The sequence below is a fragment of the Rhinatrema bivittatum genome, chromosome 8, assembly GCF_901001135.1.
Source record: "Rhinatrema bivittatum chromosome 8, aRhiBiv1.1, whole genome shotgun sequence".
In the NCBI taxonomy this organism is placed as follows: Eukaryota; Metazoa; Chordata; class Amphibia; order Gymnophiona; family Rhinatrematidae; genus Rhinatrema; species Rhinatrema bivittatum.
Window position 1 is genome coordinate 141,780,101 of NC_042622.1, and position 20,444 is coordinate 141,800,544.

A 20,444-nucleotide genomic window follows, 5' to 3' on the forward strand; every position below is an offset into this window, starting at 1 on the left:
TTCAGTGTCAGTTTTACTTTCTCTGTCTCCATCTGCTGGCACGGATGAATAAACCCAGGAGTCTGGACTGATCTGGGTATGTACAGGGAACTATTTCTTTCTCTCAAGTCTGAACAATGTATCTAACTTGTGCACAAGTCCTGGGAGTTTGGCCAAACTAGACTATCTTGCAATTGTCAGTAAGAAACTCAGCGCTCTTCATCTTAATGTATTTAGGATTTAAACAGGAGCCCAGGATGTCAGAGGTTGTTTTTATTTTTATGTTTTATAGAGATAAAGGGTCCCTAGACACTATCTGAGGCCCAAGGGGACCATCCCACCATGTCACTGCTGCCATGCTGCCCTGGCTGCGAGCCTCACTAGGCACGCGTGTGCGCCACTGGGTGCAGGTTAAAGGCCCCAACGCGGGAACTCTACGAGAGGCACTTACCAAGTCAGCACCATCCTGCTTTTAAGCCAATCTCTCTCCTAAATGCTGCCTCAGCAACAGGTCCCTCTGCCTTGCAGTGTGTGTTGCTTCCTGTGGTTCCATGTACCTCTCTAGTTATCTACCTTGCTGTTCTTCCTCTGTTCCCTACCTCCATGCTCTGCCTGGTCATTTTGTTTTTCTGTGGTCCTCCATGTCCTGTCCTCCAGTCCTTTCCATCTTGGCCTTCTTCTGGTATCAACCCCTGCCTTGGACCAATCTCTCTTGCTTGCTGCCCGTCAGCAGATTCTTGACCTGGACCATGCTCTGCTTACTGCCTGCCTGGATCCTTGGCCTGTATCCGGTGACTGATTGCTGCCTGCCTTGACCTCAGCCCGGCCCTGGACTCGTTCTTAGTCTTAGCTCTGTGGAACTATCACAAGTCCTGCTGGCCTCTGGAACCCAAAGGCTCAACCTGTGGAGAACAGGGCTGGTATATGTGAATCTCCAGATCAATCCCAACCCAGGGCACATTCGCCAGCTGGTGGCAGGAGCCTCGGGGGTTCACCCATTAGGTTGCACCAACCAAGCCCCAACACAAGAGTCCACTTTGCTGCCCACCTTTTTTAAATAACAGTTTAGCAATTTAACCACAGACTGTTTTCCAGACCTGCAAAGTTTGAGGCTGTTACATCGATGGGCCTAACCTGTATGGTTATAGCTATGCACAAAAGCCTGCAGCACCTACTCATATCTAAAAGTGGTGTGAAGTAAAGTGCTGCCACGTTTTGGATTTTAAGTTCCTATTAAATCTCTCTGCTACTGCTGCTTTAACATCATTATTGGTCACAAAATAATTAACATCTCTTCACAGAGCTATTTAAGAATTTTTTACCCTTATCTGTTGTATTGTATTTTTTTAGGAACATGGCTGCCATTAAATATATTTTGAAACACCCTAACCACTTCATGGCCTGTGTTTTTAGGCTCACAACCCATGCGTATTTTGACAAGATGTCTATCACTGACAAGATATATTTGTGACTGCTGTTATAACCGGACAAGGCAGACATGTCAACCAGATCAGCCTGCCATTGTGCATCCACATCTGACATGTTCGTTTTCTTTGCTTCTTTTTAAAAAAAAAAAAAAAGTGTCCTAGCAGGTCAGTGTAAAGAATAAGCATCTTGGTCTGCAAGCCATTTGGTTAGTTGTTTGCTGGTCACTTTTTTTAGCAGCCTGAAGTATCAAGGGTGTAAAAATGTTGCTAGCAGTAATTTTGTTATGGGTTTGACAGTGCTTGGTTTTGATTAATATTACTACTCTTAATATAAGGTTTGGGGGATAACCCTCATGGAGTGGCTGTTACTACCCTTAACAGAAACATGGGGGTAACCTGCACAGAGCCGCAGATAGTTCATTTTGAAACTTGCTGGGCAGACAGAATGGACCATTTGGTCTTTTTCTGCTGCCAACATGCTGTTATTGCCCTCAAAATGTGGTGATTTTTCATTTCGTTCTTTAGTAATAAAATTGAATATTTAACTATCAAATCTTCCTCCAGCTGATATTGCTCCAATTCCAACTCAGTTGTATGATGGTAACATAGTAAAATAATATTTTTTATCAGAACTAATATGAGCCTGAGATTTGGATAAATATTTAAACTGTTGAAAATAGAAATTTTGGGTTAAGCCAAATGTCATTAACCTTGCCTGAATAGTATTATCTCTTAGCTTGATCAATGAAAGATCTGTATTCGTATAGGAGTGTTCTGTTGTTGTGATGGGCTTTTCTCCATTTACTCTCTCGCCTGCATAAAATACATTTTGTTTTTAGTTCTTCATTATACCACAGGGCGTTATTCCTCTTATTATCAACTATTGTCTTGTTTTGAATAGGGCTAATCTAATCATCTACAGTAAGTACTAGTTCATCTCAGAGGAGCAGATATCAAAATATATTGCTTTAAGGCAATCAGGAAGATGGATTTAAGATCATTATTTTCTTATGAAAGGAATATTATGTGGCACATTCATCACAGAAACAGAGGCATTAATTAAATTTATGATTGGACCAAGGTATAGAAATTTGGTTACTATCAGTTACGATTGCATGTTCTTTGTTAATAAATAGTAAATCAAGAATGTGTCCTGTATGAAGGTTCCAAAATTAGCTTGTTCCCAATTTACAGGCAGATTCAGTAACGATTGCGGGAGAATGGGCACTCCATGTTGAGCGCCCGCTCTTCCAATGTACGCCCAGCCACCTCTCCTGGGCGTGCGATGCTATATTTAAAGGAGGTGCTAGGGATGAATACGCACCCCTAGTGTCTTCTTGGCCCAGGAGAGGTGGCTCTATCAGCGGATTCAGAAAACTGACACTCAAATTTTATGAGCGTCAGTTTTCCAAACCCGCTGAAAGTGATTGGCCAGGAAAACGGATGCCAGTAAAATTGAGTGTTTGTTTTAACCGGACGGCCCATTATTTATTTAACATATTTTTGGTTCCTCCACTTAATAATGGGCAGGCTTTAATTTATGAGTGTAAAATGTGCGGATTGGCCACACATTTTACTTTCTGAATCCCGGGTGACTAACTAATAGCCTCATCAACATGCATTTGCATGTGATGAGTGCTATTAGTTTCCAGGGGGTTTGGCTGTGTGTTTGAGGCACTAAACCCCTTACAGTACAAGGGGTGATAGACGCCCCTCGAAAACATGCAGCAAAACCCGTGCTAAACTGTGTGCACGGCCGAGCGCACTTTACAGAAGAATCGGCCGCTAATGCACTCACAGATTCCAAAAATGTTTCACATGCTAGTGAGAGTGGACAGGCATCAACTGGAAACTGAAGTCACCCATGACAAAAAGTGGAATATGGGTCAATAGAATTACTGGCAAGGAGTTCAGTTAAAGGTGAGCAGTTATGTTCTGTAAATCCAGGAGGACAGTAAACTAGACTGAGGTTAAAGAATTGTGCTCTAAGAATAGTAACTTCGAATGGAGATGCAATGGATAATGACTAAGCAATTTCTTTGCTATAACCATGAGACCACCTCCCCTTCTCCCTTGTATAGGAATGGATAAGACATTGTAATCACTGAATGAATTTGGTTCACTAATACAATTTCACTTTCTTTTAACCAGGTTTCATTTATACAAACAAAAAAACCTGAGGGTTTTTCTTCTCAATATATCATTAAGGCACCTTTTTTTAAATAGATTGTACATTTAACAAGATCATAGAAACTACCATATAAGAGAGCCAACTACAGCACACTGATTGACAAGCTTATGATATATCAATTGTCGCTTATGATCCGAGTTTGCCACCCCTAGGCACCGTTGCGCCCTCCCTTCCACCCCCAGGTAAGGTCAGACAACAGTGAGCAGGAGGTGTAAGGCACAGTCCCACAGTTTGCTGCGACAGCTCGGGAATAGATTCGGAGGTAAAAACTGGAATAATCCGAAGCACACTGGCAAACATTTCCATCTTTTATATAATAAAAATGAAGTAATTTTCCAACCTTGCTTGCGTCTGTATAATTTATTTATTTATTTTTTATTAGGGAGGAAAAGGGATCTTTAGTATCGCTACAGGGACAAGATCTCAGGGATGAGCAAAAGAGAAGAAGAGTGAGAGGACCAGAGATGGGTAGAGGAAAGGAGGAGGACTAGGATTGGAATGAGAAGAAGATGAAAGGACTTGGAACAGGAGGAAGGTGTACGAGAAGGAATGGAGGACTAAGGATGGGGGGAGGAGAGGTAGAAAGTAACGGGGATGGGGAGGAAAGGGGAAAATCAGGAATCTGAGATGGGAGGAAAAGAGGGAGAGGGATGGAGATTCTGGGATGGAGAAAGAGACTAGGACATGATGGGGGGGTGGGAGAGAAGGGAGAAGAAAGAGAGGAGGTTCCAGGATCTGGAGGATAGAATCTGAGATCAAGGGAGAGAGAACCTGAATTGCAGTCAGTGGGAAGGGAGGTATTCCCTCTGTGCTCTGGTCCTACTTCCTCTTACAACTCCCTCTCTAACCTCAATCTGGCACACACATATCAGTATAAATCCCTACACACACACACACACACACACACACACACACACGCCCATCTGATCCACTCTCATTCCCCAGCCTCTCTTCTTGCCCCCAATAATCCCCATTCAGCCCCTTCTAATCTTACCAAAATAATCCCCCTTTCCTGTCTGTGCTGGGAAGGGTGGGGCTGGATCAGGAAGCAGAGGGCTCTTCTCTGCTGAGTGAAATTCAGCAAAGCTGGAAGGCAATAAATCTTCAGCCAGCCTGCTGCCGCCCTAGGCACAAGCCTAGTGTGCCTACTGACAAATCCAGGGCTGCTTACGCTAATGTTTTTGATTAGCGAGAGTAGATAAGTGACCATGTTTACCTTGACTGATAACCATTTGTATATTTTGCACATTCCAACTGAGCGCCGTATTGCGTTACAGGATCAGGATCTCTAGCAAGCTGGTAGTTCAGTCACAAGGTGTAGCATGAAAGGGCACACAAAGGGACCCACTCCTTCTGCATCGTCACTCTCTACTTAGCCCAGCACCCAGATTGATGATGTCACAAGTGGACGGGATGAACAATCCTACTGGATTAGCAGAGGCAGATGGTCCGGAAAGCTTCTGGATGGATTCGGAGGGCCTTGAGCTGGTAAACACAAGGCAGATACCAGCAGCAATTAAGGGGTTGCACACAGTTCTTGGAATGGAGGCCATCTGAACAGTTTTAAGATGACATCGTCCTAAGAATTTCTGCCCCTATATTTGAGTCAGTGGTTGGGCAGAGGGAATGGCCCTGGAACTTGTGCTCCCAGGGCCATTCCCTGTTCTACTCTTCATTTGCTTCTCAGAGTAGAGCTTTGGATAGAGACAGATTTACTTTTCACTGTTTTAGTTGATAATAGTAATAAACCTTCCACACATTCTACTTAAAATAGCTATATGTAAAACCACTGTTCCATATTTAGCTTGCTCAAAATATGACATCAAGTTTCTTCAAACACATTTGACAGTATGTTATTGCTGGAAATAAAGATAAACTGTCTTAAACCATGGCACTGATGGCTTTGATATTACCTGTATTGACTGAACTGCTATCCTTGCTCGGGTTGGGGTTTCCAACCCCAGATTCATGGAAAGTTGATGCTCGATTCTCTTTTTCGCTGTCTTCATCATCACTGCTGCTATAATAATATTGCAACTTCTCTCCAAGTAACTTGTCATCTAGATTGGTCATCGTAACCTAAAAGGCAATATATAGGCTAATAACCACACAAGCTTTCTAACATGGATTTCAAAATGATTAATATATCTTTGAAAATGTTCCCCACTCACTTTCCTGAGCAGTTCACAATAAGCACTATACCTGCAAAACAGTCTTCTGCCCAGTACAAAAAAAAAAATAATGAAATTCTCATTATTCAGAGATGCTAGAAGTATTTGGGGGGGGGGGGGAGAGATGATCTCAGGAATAAACTAAATCATTGCAAGATTTAGCAAAAGAAAAAAAAAGTGTCAGACTTCTGCTCCAGGCATATTCTGCATAGCTTTTGTACTGGTGGTTTCCCCCCACTACAAATAGACTTTAATTGATAAATATGGAGCAACTATTTAACTCTAGCAGATGTCTGATACAATTGTCTTACAATACCTGAAATCCCTTACCAAAACACTGTTCATGCTCTGCCTTCTCTTGATGCCACAAAGGAAATAGTGGAGCATGCTTAAAGGATAAGAGCCAGGAATTGGAGAAATTCCTCCAGGATTGACATGCCAAGTACAAAATGCACTTGTTATATACTCCTGCTCAAATTGTTTTGGGGATTTGGCAACAGTACATGGTGAGGCCATTTCATCCCTGGATAGAGCACACGCTCGACTGGCGTAGCCCTCTCACTCTCCATCCTAATGCAGTTTTCCTCTCCCCTCAGCAACTCCCTTTGAGACCCCCCCCCCCCCCCCACTGCAGCTGAAGATGTCACAGATTGCTCCTCCCAGAGCAGTCTTGCTAGCTGCAAAATCCACTCCCCCAATAAAAAATATTGATGGTTATTCTGCAGATAGGCATTTTTAGCCCTCAGGCAGGTTCTTGACTTGGGGACTTCTTTTAATCTCCGTTATCTGTGTAAATGTAAAATTGTATTTGATCAAATATGCTTGACGACACAAAATGCTTTATCTCCTTGAATGCACACAGACCCCACCCAGCCTGATTCAACATCTGCTGACTCTTTACCCCCAGCTTTGAAGTGTAGTTTCAGTTCAACGGTCATTTTGATTACACATGTATTTCTTGAATTTTGGTGACAGGCTATGGCCAAAGCAACTCCTATTTCTTTTTAACCAACTACTCTGCATATTGTAATACTTTGTGGATGTATTATCTCTGGGAATCTTCTTATAGGAGACTTAGATAGAAAATTGTTATGCTTATGGTTTTGTTTTTTTTCCTCCTTAAAGTTTTGTTAATTCAGTAAATTGTTTTTCCTCGATGTGTAAATGTGAAATTTGATCTGTGAAATTACTAGACAGCAGGTCATGGTCTCTTACCCTCTCTGCTGCTCTGGAGTGATTTGTCATAGGTAAACTCACCTGTTGGGCATGGCTTCATGGGTACACAAATGTATAGCTAAGACACGACTGAACACCAAGCAGAGAGTCAGTCAGAGCGGATTTCAAATAAAACTTGTATGTTCTGGGCACTGGTTTAGTATTTCAAAACTAGATACAGCAAGTCATTCTTCCTCACCCCCTCCCCCAGCTATTAACTATTTTACCGCTAAGTCATTTTTAAAAATTTGTTAGCAGCTGCTCCACTATTTCACTGCACTTCTGGATACAGCCCCATTTAGTAAAACTGTCAGGAATTCCCTTGCACAGACTAGGATCTCATTGCTTAATATAAATTTGTAAGATGTTATAGATGTGCCTAATTTGCACTGCAATGATGACAATAAAGAAACAAATATTCTTGGAATAAGCAGCTTGGAATCTGTCTATCCCTTGGGATCCTGCCAGGTTCTTGTGACCTGGCTTGGCCACTGTTGGAAACAGGATACTGGGCTTGATGGACCTGTGGTCTGACCCAGTATGGCAAGTCTTATGCTCTTATGAATAACCACCCTCTGGCCATCATTTCCATTTATTTCAAAATATTATCCAGGGTGTATGAATTTTCATGGGTGTGTCCAGTTTTCATTGCATACATCTGATTAATGTGTTTGGAGTGGGCCGGAGGATTTACTGGCTGTGAGATGTTTGTCAGTTTCACTTGTTACCCCAGCTATCTGTGCCAAGGTCCAGCTTGCTACACGGCCCCTCCACCAGGAGTCAAGAGTGAACCAGGAGTCAAGATCAGCAGTGATGACTTCGCCAACTTCTTTAATGAAAAAATCAAATTACTCATAAATAACAACCTAAAAAATGACTCAAGACCAGAAACTACTGAACATTCAAACAAAAACCTGGTCCAACTTTGAAACAGCATCTTCCTTAGAAACCCAAATGATCATCAAAAAAATGAACCCAGCCAAACACACTATTGATGCCATTCCCATTACAGCAATAAAAAATCTCGATCCATCAATCACCAAAACAATAACAAAAATTGTAAACCTTTCCCTCACTGAAGGAAACTATCCGGAAAGCCTAAAATCGGCCATCATCAAACCCATTCTAAAAAAGAATAATCTAGATCCAGAAAATCCACTGAATTACAGACCCATATCAAACCTCCCATTCTTTGTAAAAATCATTGAAAAATCGTCCATACTCGACTCACCGATCACCTTGATGAAAATAACATCCTCCTTCCTTCTCAATTTGGCTTTAGAAAACAACTTAACACAAAATCCTTACTACTTGCCATGCATGACTTCGTACTCAAAGGTTTTGAAAAAGGCCAAAGTTACCTTCTAATCCTCCTCAATTTATCAGCAGCATTTGATACTGTAAACCACTCTAACTGATTAATCGTCTTTCTGAAATTGGTGCTAACAAAACAACTCTTCAATGGTTTTCCTCCTATCTGTCACAAAGATCCTACCAAGTACTACTTAATGATTCCCTATCAAAGAAAATCAACTTAGACAACGGAGTTCCCCAAGGATCCGCCCTTTCAGCGACACTCTAACATTTATCTTCTCCCACTATGCCACTTCCTTACAAATCTGAATCTAACCCATTTCATCTATGCTGATGATATTCAAATCTTAATGCCAATAAAAAAATCAATTGAAGAAACATAAATTAACTGCCTATTACCTAAACAGCATCAAGGAATTACTAAACATAAAACTCATCCTCAACTTTGACAAAACTGAATTAATAGTACTTGACAGAAAGAACTCTCTGCATTGGATCAAGTTGAAAGTAAACGGCAACAATAAGCCGCTTAACCTAAGTAAAGAACTGCAACCGTCCCACCAACGGGTAGGAGGTGGTGAATACAGCGTGTCAACCCAACAGGGCACTGTGACAAACAGTGAAAACTGAGAAATCGTGAAAGACAGAAAACACGACTGTATCTTAGAACAACAGCCAAGCAGGATTAGAACCCAAACGCGGTGGGCGTCTGGACTGATCCATGGTACTACAGGAACGAAAATTAGCAGGTAAGTAATAATTTTCTTTTCCCTGTACGTACCTGGATCAGTCCAGACAGTGGGATGTACCCAAGCTTCCCTAACTCGGGTGGGGTCCTGCGAGGCCTGCTCGTAGAACCTGTTCGCCAAAGTGTCCAGAGACAGAAGAGGCGAGGTGCAGACGATAGTGCCTCGAGAACGTGTGTAACGATTTCCAGGTGGCTGCGCTACAGATTTCTTGAGAGGAAACCGAGCGAGCTTCCGCCCAGGGAGCCGCCTGAGAGCGTGTAGAGTACGCTACAATGCCAGGCGGGAGAGTCCGCCCCACCCCAACGTAGCAAACGGCAATGCCGGCCTTCAGCCATGGTCGTCTTCGAGGCCTGAGATCCTGTCCTAGGGCCGGACCAAAGTACGAAGAGATGGTCAGAAGTCCGGAGGTCATTCGTAGCCTCCAGGTAGAGGAGCAGTGTGCGCTTGACATCCAGGAGTCGGAGAGCCCTCGGCTCAGAGGAGGAGAAGGACGGCAGTCCCACCGTCTGATTGACGTGAAACGTAGACACCACCTTCGGAAGGAAGGAAGGAACAGTGCGAAGAGAAACTCCAGAGTCGGAGAAACGGAGATAAGGCTCTCTACACGACAGGGCCTGCAGCTCCGAGATGCGTCGAGCGGAGCAGATGGCCACCAGAAACACAGTCTTGAGGGTGAGGTCCTTGATCGTCACATTCCGCAGTGGCTTGAACGGGGGCCCCGACATGGCACGGAGCACAAGGTTGAGACTCCAATGTCCGGGTGTTGCAGCAGAGAGCCCCCGTCGCGCAGGAGCGAACCAAGGGCGGCCACCTGAACCCGGAGCGAGTTGCAGGCGAGCCCCTTGTCCACCCCCGCTTGTAGAAACTGAAGGATCTGGAGAACAGAAGCCGAAGCAGGTCTCGTGTTCTGGTCAGTACACCACAGCTCGAAAACCTTCCAGACCCGAGCATAGGCCACGGCCGTCGAAGGCTGTCGGGAACGCAACCGCGTGGACACTACCGCCTCCTGGTAGCCCTGGCGCCGAAGACGGTGCCTCTCAAAAACCAGGCCGCAAGACAGAAGAGTTCTGCCTGATCGAAAAATACCGGGTCCTGGTGCAGGAGGCGGGGGAGATGTCCCAGTCGGATGGGTCCGATGATCACCAGGTGGAGAAGGTCCGCAGCCCAGGGCCGTCTTGGCCACTCTGGGGCGACGAAGATCACAGTCCCCTGATGAGCCTCTATTCTGCGGAGTAGTCTTCCCACCAGTGGCCAAGGCGGGAACGCGTATAGGAGGAGATTTGTCGGCCACGGGAGCACTAGGGCATCCACTCCCTCCGCTCCTCGCTCTCTTCTGCGACTGAAGAAACGGGGAGCCTTGGTGTTTTGTGCGGACGCCATCAGATCCGTGTGGGGAGGTCCCCACCGCTGGACCAGAAGTTGCATCGCCTCGTCGGAGAGGGACCATCCTCCGGGATCCAGGAGCTGGCGACTGAGGAAATCCGCCTGGACATTGTCCACGCCTGCGATGTGCGAGGCCGCCAGGCGGACCAGATGACGTTCCGCCCACTGCATCAGCATCGCTGCCTCGAGCGCGACTTGCGGGCTGCGAGTGCCGCCCTGGCGATTGATATAGGCCACCGTGGCCTCGTTGTCCGATAAGATCCGAACCTCCCGAATCCGAAGGAGTGGCAAGAAGTGTCGCAGAGCTAGTCTGACCGCTCTGGTCTCCAGGCGATTGATGGACCACTTTGTCTCCTCCGCGGACCATGTCCCTTGCGTGGCGCCGCGGCCGCAGACCGCTCCCCAGCCGACGAGGCTGGCATCGGTGGTGACCACCACCCAATCTGGCAGGTCGAGGGACACGCCGTGAGCCAGATTCTTCGGATCCAGCCACCAGCCCAGGCTGATCCTGGCAAACTGCGGCAGGGGGAGGAGCATCTGGTAGTCCTGCGACAGCGGTTTCCAACGGGAGAGAAGTGCTCTTCGTAGGGGCCGGAGGTGCGCAAACGCCCAAGGAACCATGTCGATGGTGGAGCCCATCACCCCCAGGAGCTGCAGGTAATCCCAGGAGGTGGGAACTGGTAATGCAGAGAACCGCTGTATGTGTTCTCGCAGGGCGTGCGCCTCGTCCAGGAAAAAACTTCGCTCGGATGAGCCAACCGTCCAGGTAAGAAGGAACTAAAATACCCTCTTTCCGAAGAGCCGCCGCCCCGACTACCATGATCTTGGTGAAAGTGCGCGGTGCCGTCGCCAACCCGAACGGGAGCGCCACAAACTGGAAATGTTGTTCCAGGATCTTAAACCGGAGAAGACGATGATGCTCCCGGTGGATGGGGATGTGAAGGTAGGCCTCCGTCAGGTCCAAGGAGGCTAGGAACTCCCCTCGATGCACCGCCACAATCACCGAGCGCAGCGTTTCCATCCAAAACCGAACCACCCGGAGGGATTTGTTGACTTCCTTCAAGTCCAGGGTGGGCCGGTAGGAGCCGCCCTTGGGTACCACGAAGTAGATGGAATAATGGCCCAAGCCCACCTCTCTGGAGGGCATGGGCGCAGTGGCGCCAATCTCCCGAAGCCTGTCCAGTGTCAACTGCACCTCCCTTCGCTTGGAGACCGATCCGCAGGGGGAGAAGATGAACCGTCCCTTTGGAGCGCGGACAAATTCCAACGCGTAGCCGTGTTCTATGGTGTCCAAGACCCACTGGTCCGAGGTGATCCGCGCCCACTCCTTGTAGAAGAATGCCAGCCGTCCCCCAATCCGGGGGACGGTGGAGTGGGCGAGCCGAACATCATTGGGAGGACGTGGGAGAGGGTTGTCCCGTTCCCGAGGCGGGACGCACAGGCCTACACCCGCGAAGGGAGCGGGACCAGGGCTGCGACCTGGGGGCAGAGGGCCTGGAGACCGCCGGTCTGTAGTTCCTATAGCGCCGTTGCGCCCTGGATCTGGTGCGGGAGGACGAAAACGCCCTGGAGGGCCTGTACCTGTCCTCCGGCAGGCGATGGACTGCGCTTTCCCCCAGTGACTTGATGATCTGGTCCAAATCCTCTCCGAACAGGAACTTACCCCTGAATGGCAGGGAACCCAGGCTCGACTTGGAGGAAGTGTCCGTCGCCCAGTTGCGAAGCCATAGAAGGCGACGCGCTGCCACTACCGAGACCATGGATCGGGCCAGGACCCGAAGCAGGTCATAGAAGCAGGTCATAGGAGGCGTCAGCCCCGTAAGCCACCGCAGCTTCCAGCCTATCCGCTTGGGCGGCCTCCTCGGCCGGCAGAACCTGAGAGGTGAGAAGTTGTTGCACCCAGAGAAGACTCGCCCTCTGCGGAGACCTCGAAGACCCGCTTGAGGAAGACTTCCAACTTGTGATCCTGCGTATCCCGTAAGGCCGCGCCACCCGTCACTGGTATGGTCGTCCTCTTCGTGACCGCCGACACCGCGGAGTCCACTTTCGGAACCTTGATGAGATCCAGGAAATCCTCTGGTAGCGGATACAGCTTCTCCATGGCCCGACTGACCTTAAGGGAAGCTTCCGGGGCGTCCCACTCCCTAGTAAGAAGCTGCAGGAAGGAATCATGGATGGGAAACGCCCGAGCCCTCGGCCGGAGGGCTGCCAGCACCGGATCTCCCTTCTTGGCCGACGTGACGACGGCGGGCGCTACTGGAGCGGGCGGGTCCGGCGGCGGATCGAGATCCAGCTCCTGGATCCAAGACCCACTTGGAATAAGTTCGTACAGCTCTTCCCCCTGGGAGAGACGCAGCGTGTGCGGATCGTCCCCCTCTGTGGTGGAATCCCCTTGGCCCCCTTCTCCCAGGTCCGGCCCAGGAGACGCCGGGCCTGTCACTGCTCCCTCGGAGCCCGCAGGAATCCAGGTGCGGGTGGGAGGCAGGGTGGCCCCCACACCCACCGGGACGGGGGGGGGGGCCTGAGAGGGAGGCGAGAGCCGCGGGACCTTGGCTGGAGACGGTGCTGCGGGAGCGACGAGGCCCTGCAAATACGCAGTGTGCATTAACAGTACAAAGTCCGGGGAGAATCCCGGCCTAGCCCCGGAGGGGGGGGACCCCGTGGGACCCTGGCCCGTCAGGCTGTTGTCCGGCAGCCAATTCGGTGGAGAAACCTCGGGGGAGTCCCTGTCATCCAGCGCTGCCTGAGTCCCCTCAGAGCGCTGGGCATGTAAAATGGCCGCCGTTCCCGCCAGTAATGGGGGAGGGGCCCGCGCCGCCCGGGCATGCCTGTCAAAACCGAAAATTCGCTAAGGGACTGCGATGGGCCCTCCCCCCCGGGGAGGCACCGGGCACAGATCCCTTCACGGGCAATCCGCGATCCCGGCTCACCGCAGGTCGAGCAACGTGCTGGCCGCGGCATCGTGAGCACTGCTGGCAACGGAGGAGACAGGCAAAATAAACGAAATGCCTCGGGGGGGGCCGCGAAGGAAAAACGCCGGCGCGGGGGGGGCCCGAGCGGCCTGCACTGCCCGCCGATGAAGAACGGTGCCGCGGGGGGGCCCGAGCGGCCTGCACTGCCCGCCGATGAAGAACGGTTCCGCGGGGGGGCCCGAGCGGCCTGCACTGCCCGCTGATGAAGAACGGTGTCGCGGGGGGGCCCGAGCGGCCTGCACTGCCCGCCGATGAACGGTGCCGTGGGGGGGCCCTCCTGGCCTCACAACCCGCCAACGAAGATCTCCCCGCTCACCTCCGCAGCCCACGAGGAACCGGCAAAATGGCTGCTGGTGAGGGAGAAAAACGCGGTGAAGCCGAAGCAGCCGCGAGCAAAATCAGCTGCAAAGAGAAACACAGAAGAATGCACTTACCCCGGTTCACAAGTTACAGCTAGCACCGAGAGAGAAAGAGAGTGAGAGAGAACGCAGAGGGAAGTCACGCCGTCCCAAATTGAACCCTCTTTAACTTTTTTTTTTTTTTTTTTTTAAATAAAGCAAACTTGATCCAACAGAAACAGTGAGAGAAAAACAGAGAAGACAAGTAATCACTGTAAGAAATGGTTTCAGGCAATCTGGAGCAACCCAGATTCTACTACTCGCATCTGCTGGAGTCAGAAGATACTGAACTCCTGCAGAGGGGGTAGTAGTACTTATGGTGACGCCCCCTCTCTTGAATCGCAGAAGACGATGATGATCCGGCCGAATGGGGATGTGTAAGTAAGCCTCCGTGAGGTTCAAGGAGGCAAGGAACTCCCCCCGATGCACTGCTGCGATCACCGACCGCAGCGTTTCCATGCGAAAACGGAGCACTCGAAGGGACTTGTTGACCTCCTTGAGATCCAGAATGGGCCGAAAGGACCCGTCCTTCTTTGGCACAACGAAGTAGATTGAATAGTGGCCCAAGCCCACCTCTCCGAAGGGCACGGGCGCAATAGCGCCTATCTCCTGAAGCCTGTTCAGCGTTGACTGAACCGCTTGCCGCTTGAGGGCCGAGCCACAAGGGGAAAATACGAAACGACTGTTCGGTGGCCGGACAAATTCCAATGCGTAACCCTGCTTTACGGTGTCCAAGACCCACTGGTCTGAGGTAATCCGCGCCCACTCCCTGTAGAAAAACTTCAGCCGCCCCCCGATCCTGGGGACAGCGGAGTGGGCGCCTCTGGCATCATTGTGAGGACTTGGGGGAGGGGTTACCTGTCCCGAGAGCGGGGCGCACGGGCCTGCGGCCGCGAAAGGAGCGCGACCAGGGCTGGGACCGGGGAGCGGGCAGCCTGGAGCCCCCCGGCCTGTAGTTCCTGTAACGCCGCTGCGCTCTGGCTCTAGTCCGGGACGAAGCGAACGCCCGGGAAGGGCGATATCTATCCTCCGGGAGGCGGTGAACCACATTTTCCCCCAGCGACTTGATGAGCTGGTCCAGATCTTCCCCAAAGAGGAACTTACCCCTGAAGGGCAGGGAGCCCAGACTCGACTTGGAAGACGTATCTGCCGCCCAGTTGCGAAGCCACAGCAGCCGCCTGGCCGCCACCACCGAGACCATAGCCCTTGCCTGGACGCGGAACAGGTCATACGAGGCATCCGCCCCGTACGCCACTGCAGCTTCTAACCTGTCCGCCTGGGCGGCCTCCGCCGCTGGCAGGTCCTGGGAGGTGAGAAGTTGTTGAACCCACAGGAGGCTTGCCCGCTGGGCGAGTGAACTGCACATCGCTGCTCTCATACCCAGCGCGGAGACCTCGAAGACTCTTTTCAGGAAGATCTCCAATTTGCGATCTTGCGTATCCCGCAAGGCCGTGCCCCCTGTCACCGGTATTGTCGTCCTCTTCGTGACCGCCGAGACTGCGGAGTCAACTCTCGGAACCTTGATGAGATCCAGGAAATCTTGTGGTAGCGGGTACAGCCGTTCCATGGCATGACCCACCTTCAGAGACGCTTCGGGGGTATCCCATTCCCTCGTGAGGAGCTGCAGGAACGAGTCGTGAATGGGAAAAGCCCGCGCCCTCGGGCACAGGGCCGCCAGGACCGGATCTCCTTTCTTCGAGGATGTGACCACCGCCGGCGCTACTGGAGCAGGCGGGTCAGGCGGCGGATCCAGATCCAGCTCCTGAATGATGCGTGGAATGAGCTCGTCCAGCTCTTCCCTCTGGAAGAGGCGCAGCGTACGCGGGTCGTCCCCCTCCGTCGTGGCGTCCCCTTGCCCCAGATCCATGACGTCCGGGTCAGTGTCCACTGGGTCCGGCGCCGCTCCCCCTGTCGCTGGCGAAACCCGAGCACGTGCGGGAAGGCGCGGGGCCCCCGCTCCCGCCGCAACGGGGGGGGCCTGAGCCGCAGGCGAGGTCCGGCATGTCTTGGCAGGGGGGGGGGGTCCACCGGTGCATCCAGACCCTGCAGGTATGCCGTGTGCATAAGCAGGACAAACTCCGGGGAAAACCCCGGTCTCGCCGCGGGGGCTCTGGAGGGGGGCACGTCTGCGCTTTCCTGCCCCTGCGGGCCTTGCTCCGGCAGCAAGGTCGGGGGCGAATCCGGCTCCGACTCCCTGTCAGTCGACCTCTCCTGAGATACTTCGGGGCGCCGAGTGTTCAAGATGGCCGCCGTTCCCGCCAGGCCTGGGGGAGGGGCCCGCGCCCGGGCAGAGGAGCGAGAAAAGAGAAATCGGCGACGGGCTGTGAGGTGCCTTCCCCCCCGGGAAGGCACCGGGCACAGATGCCCTCCCTGGAGATGCGGGACCCCGGTTCGCCGCAAGCCGCGCAGCGCGTCGGCCGCAGCATCGTATCGCCGAAAAAAACCGCGAAAAACGAAAGTTCTCAAAAAGAATAAAAAAGTGAGGCTCGGGGTCCCGCGAGTCAAAACGCCGCCGCCGCGGGGGGGCCCGATGGCCTACACTGCCCGCCGACGTGAGGAGTAAGACGGCGCGGGGGGGCCCTCCTGGCCGCACTACCCGCCAAAAACAAAAACCTGCCTGCCTGCCTTCTCGAGCCGCCCACGAGGCGCTCAAGATGGCCGCTGTCAGTGTGGCAAGCGCGGAGAGGCCGGTGCTGCCGGCCTCCGCGAGGTACCAGGGGTTTTTGGGGAGCTGAAAGGCAAAAGAAACACCAACTTACCCCGTCTGTAGAATAGAAAAGAGAAGACACAAACAGAGGGTAAGCCACGCCTCCCCAAAGCTGAACCCCTCAATTAGTTAATTAACCCAATCAAATATTTTTTTTTTTTTTTTAAACAAACTTGATTCAAACCTGATTCAAAATAAATAGGCAATAGCCCAAGAAAAATCAGTCAAAGACAAAGTTAAAAGCTTATGCTGAATTGGGAGCACTCCAAATTCCCTACTCGCATCTGCTGGAGTCAGAAGATACTGAACTCCTGCAGAGGGGGTAGTTCTACTTATGGTGACGCCCCCTCAAAGCTTTGGCTGACTCCATCTGCTGGATTGGGGACATAACCCACGGTCTGGACTGATCCAGGTACGTACAGGGAACTGCCTATTACCTAAACAGCATCAAGGAATTACTAAACATAAAACTCATCCTCAACTTTGACAAAACTGAATTAATAGTACTTGACAGAAAGAACTCTCTGCATACACAGACTCTAAATCTCATGAACCAAAATTCAACCTTATCTCCAACCAACCATGCCCGCAACCTTGGAGTAATAATCGACAAAGAACTTTCATTTAAAAACCATATATCAACAAAAATTAAAGACGGTTATCATAAACTACTTACACTCCGTCATCTAAAACCATTTCTCTCAAATAATGACTTCAGATCAGTCTTGCAATCATTAATATTCTCCAGTATAGACTACTGCAACTCTCTACTCCTCAACTTACTCTAAACACCATTCAACCTCTCCAAATCCTGCATAATGCAGCTGCAAAAATCCTTTCAGGTGCCAAAAAGCATGACCACATCACCCCAACCCTCATATCACTTCATTGGCTGCCAATAAAATACAGGATCGAATATAAAGTCCTTTCCATCCACATAAAATTATATATGAAGAACAGAAAAATTGGCTAAGCCCCTACATTCATCTCCATACCCCAAGTAGAAACCTGAGGTCAGCAAATAAAGGACTCCTAAAACACCACCAACGGACTCAAATCAACTCACCTCTACTCAAAATAGAGCGATATCCCTTGGTAGCCCAAAACTTTGGAACTCCCTCCCAACTAAACTCAGAATTCAAGAAAACCTAAAAACATTCAAAAAAGAATTAAAAACTTGGTTGTTCAACAAAGCATATCAAACCACCCAAAGAATCAACTAATCATCACCGCCCTCCATTACAACCCCATGATTAAATGAAGATCAGCACAACTATACTTTTCTAAAAAAAAAAAAAAATTAAGAATGAACTCATTTTGACCTTTAGCATGAATTTGTTTACTACTAAGCCTAATAACATGTTATGTTTTTTCACCCTTGTCAACCCCTTTATCCCTATAACCTTATTTTGTAAATTGTTATGATGGCGTTATTTTGACGTTTCCGAATGACAGTATATAAAACTCATTAAATAAAATAAAATAAATAAATAAACTTTGCCAAGGAGCTCCTCACTGGTTACACCATACCCAAGCCTCAGCCGCATTTAACTTTGCTTTGTCATTATCTAGTTGTCTGAGTAACCTTGACTCCCTGACCTGGCCACCTTCTCACTATCCTGTTTTGCCTTGCTCTCTGGTCTCCCAGGCCTCCTACCCTTACCTTCTGTTCTCCGGACCTGCTAGGTTCTCATACCCAGCCTTGTTACGCTTCCCTGTCCTGTCCAACCCTTGTTCTGTCCAGTTCCTTGTCTGTTTCCCAGTCTTTGCCCTTGTCCCTGGTTCAGCTTGTACGCTATATCCAGACCCCAGCCAGAGCCATTTATCCAATCCCCAGTCTCTGCTCGGTGTCTCTATCCAGCCCAAGTCCCTGTTAGTATCCTGCCGAGCCCTTGTCTGAATCCAGTCCCAGCCTGTGCCCAGTATCCAGTCCTCAGTTTCAGCCTGTGCCTGACCTGCCTTGTCCAGTGTGTCCTGCCTGTTGAAGAAGCCAAGCCCTACCGCCCCCCAGAACCCAAGGGCTCAACCTATGGGGGAAGAGGCTGGCTAGGCAGAAGATAAACCTGAACCTTGTCCTGCACCCAGCTTGCATCCGCATGACAGTATGAAGAGGCCCAAAAACCTCCACAGAAGTTGGGGCAGGGATCCTAGCCCAGTCAGTGAGTTTGATTTTTAATTTTCTTAGCACAGACATGGATAATTATGTGTCTGCCTCAGCACTACAAGACATTCTAGATAATGTATTTTACAGCTACCCTATCTGCCAAAGTTTGAATCACCCAGTTTTTCCTACCTGTTCCCACTGACTCTTCCTTAATCCTATTAAGGGGAGAGGTAAAAAACCTCAGGGGAAAAAAAAAAAAAAAAAATCAGCAGCACCCTTAGGCACCATTAAACCCACTATAGCAAACCTAAACTGCCAGAGAAACTTACCTGTAAAGACACGGCCTGCTTTTAATTCCAGTTCTGACTGTCGGGAACCCTCAGCACATCCAGGCACTACTACAAAACAACCACAAGGAGTTAAAATCAATTCATGCAGAGATAAAAATTGCTTCTCAGCCAGTTATGAGCACAGCCTTCCTAAGCAGCACAATTAAGGGCCTGATTCACTAAGGCATTTCGCCCATTCTGTGTCTATGGGAAAATGTCTTGATGAATCAGGCCCTAACAGGCCGATACAGTAAAAAAATGTATTTAAATTAGGCCCGGCGGTAAAAAGAGGCGCTAGGGACACTAGCGCGTCCCTAGCGCCTCTTTTCGGACAGGAGCGGCGGCTGTCAGTGGGTTTGACAGCCGACGCTCAATTTTGCCGGCGTCGGTTCTTGAGCCCACTGACAGCCACGGGTTCGGAAACCAGACGCCGGCAAAATTGAGCGTCCGGTTTTCAACCCACGAGCCTATTTCAAAATTTATTTTTTTTTTTAAACTTTCAGGACCTCCGACTTAATATCGCCAAGATATTAAGTTGGAGGGTGCACAGAAAAGCAGTTTTTACTGCTTTTCTGTGCACCCTCATCATGTGGCGCTGTTCCAGATGTAAATAGACCCCACTGACTGCAATCCAAAAGAATCAAGTACCTGCCAGCCGCAACCTTCATGGTAAATGGGACCCAGAAAGATGGGGCCTAAGGGGGGGGGGGGGTGGTACTCTCACCATTTTGCCTGTTACACCAGCTCTCCATGCCAAGGTTCAGCCTATTGCGCAGACTTCCTTCCACCAGGAATCCTCACTAGACCTTGCCAAGTAGCTCCTCACTGGTTACACCATGCCCAAGCCTCAGCCTCAGCCCCATTTAACGCTACCTTGTCATTACCTAATTGCCTCGAGTCACCTTGGTTCCCTGACCACACACTTTGTGCCTTGCCTTACTCTGACCACCCTGGGAACTCCTTGCCATGCTTTCTGGCCCCCCTGGGTCTCCTTGCCTTACCTTCTGTCTTCCGGGCCTGCTAGGTTCTCAGATCCAGCCTTGTGCCGTTGGGCTTCCCTGTCCTTGTTCTGTCTTGCACCACCCTGACCAGTTCTTTGTCTGTTTTCCAGTCATTGCCCTGGTCCCTGCTTCAGCTTGACACTATATCTAGCCCCCAGTCCCAATCCCTGTTCAGTATCCTGCCCAGCCTGTGTCTGTATTCAGTCCTTAGTTCCAGCCTGGGTCTGTCGAGCCTCCTCTAATATCCAGTCTTCAACTTCTAGCCCATCTCTGTCCATCTGTGTCTGCCCTGCCTATCCCATCTCATCCAGCCCCACTTACCTTCAACCATGTTCTGCCGAAGCAGCCAAGCCCTACTGGCCCCCAGAAACCAAGGGCTCAACCTGCAGGGGAGGGCACCGGCTAGGCAGAAGATAATTCCAAAACTTGCCATGCAATTCTGCCCTACTCCTATAGGGATGCACCCAGAGTCCAGCTCTCACCTGCATGACAGTTTTGTTTTTA

The 20,444-nt window shown here is 50.0% G+C and overlaps 1 protein-coding gene across 4 annotated transcripts in view; it reads right to left on the reverse strand.

Annotated features, from left to right (window-relative positions):
- The window catches only part of PDCL (phosducin like), a 46,036-nt gene that overhangs the window by 10,313 nt on the left and 15,279 nt on the right, over positions 1-20,444 (reverse strand). For 2 of the 4 annotated variants that reach the window (XM_029614932.1, XM_029614930.1), the window contains exons 2-3: positions 18,940-19,008; positions 5,511-5,676 (exon numbers count right to left, since the gene is read on the reverse strand). In XM_029614932.1, coding sequence (XP_029470792.1) covers positions 5,511-5,670 — 160 coding nt within the window. In that variant the 5' untranslated portion in view covers positions 5,671-5,676; positions 18,940-19,008. The remainder of the gene's footprint in view (positions 1-5,510; positions 5,677-18,939; positions 19,009-20,444) is intronic. The other 2 variants (XM_029614931.1, XM_029614928.1) reach the window with 2 other exon arrangements.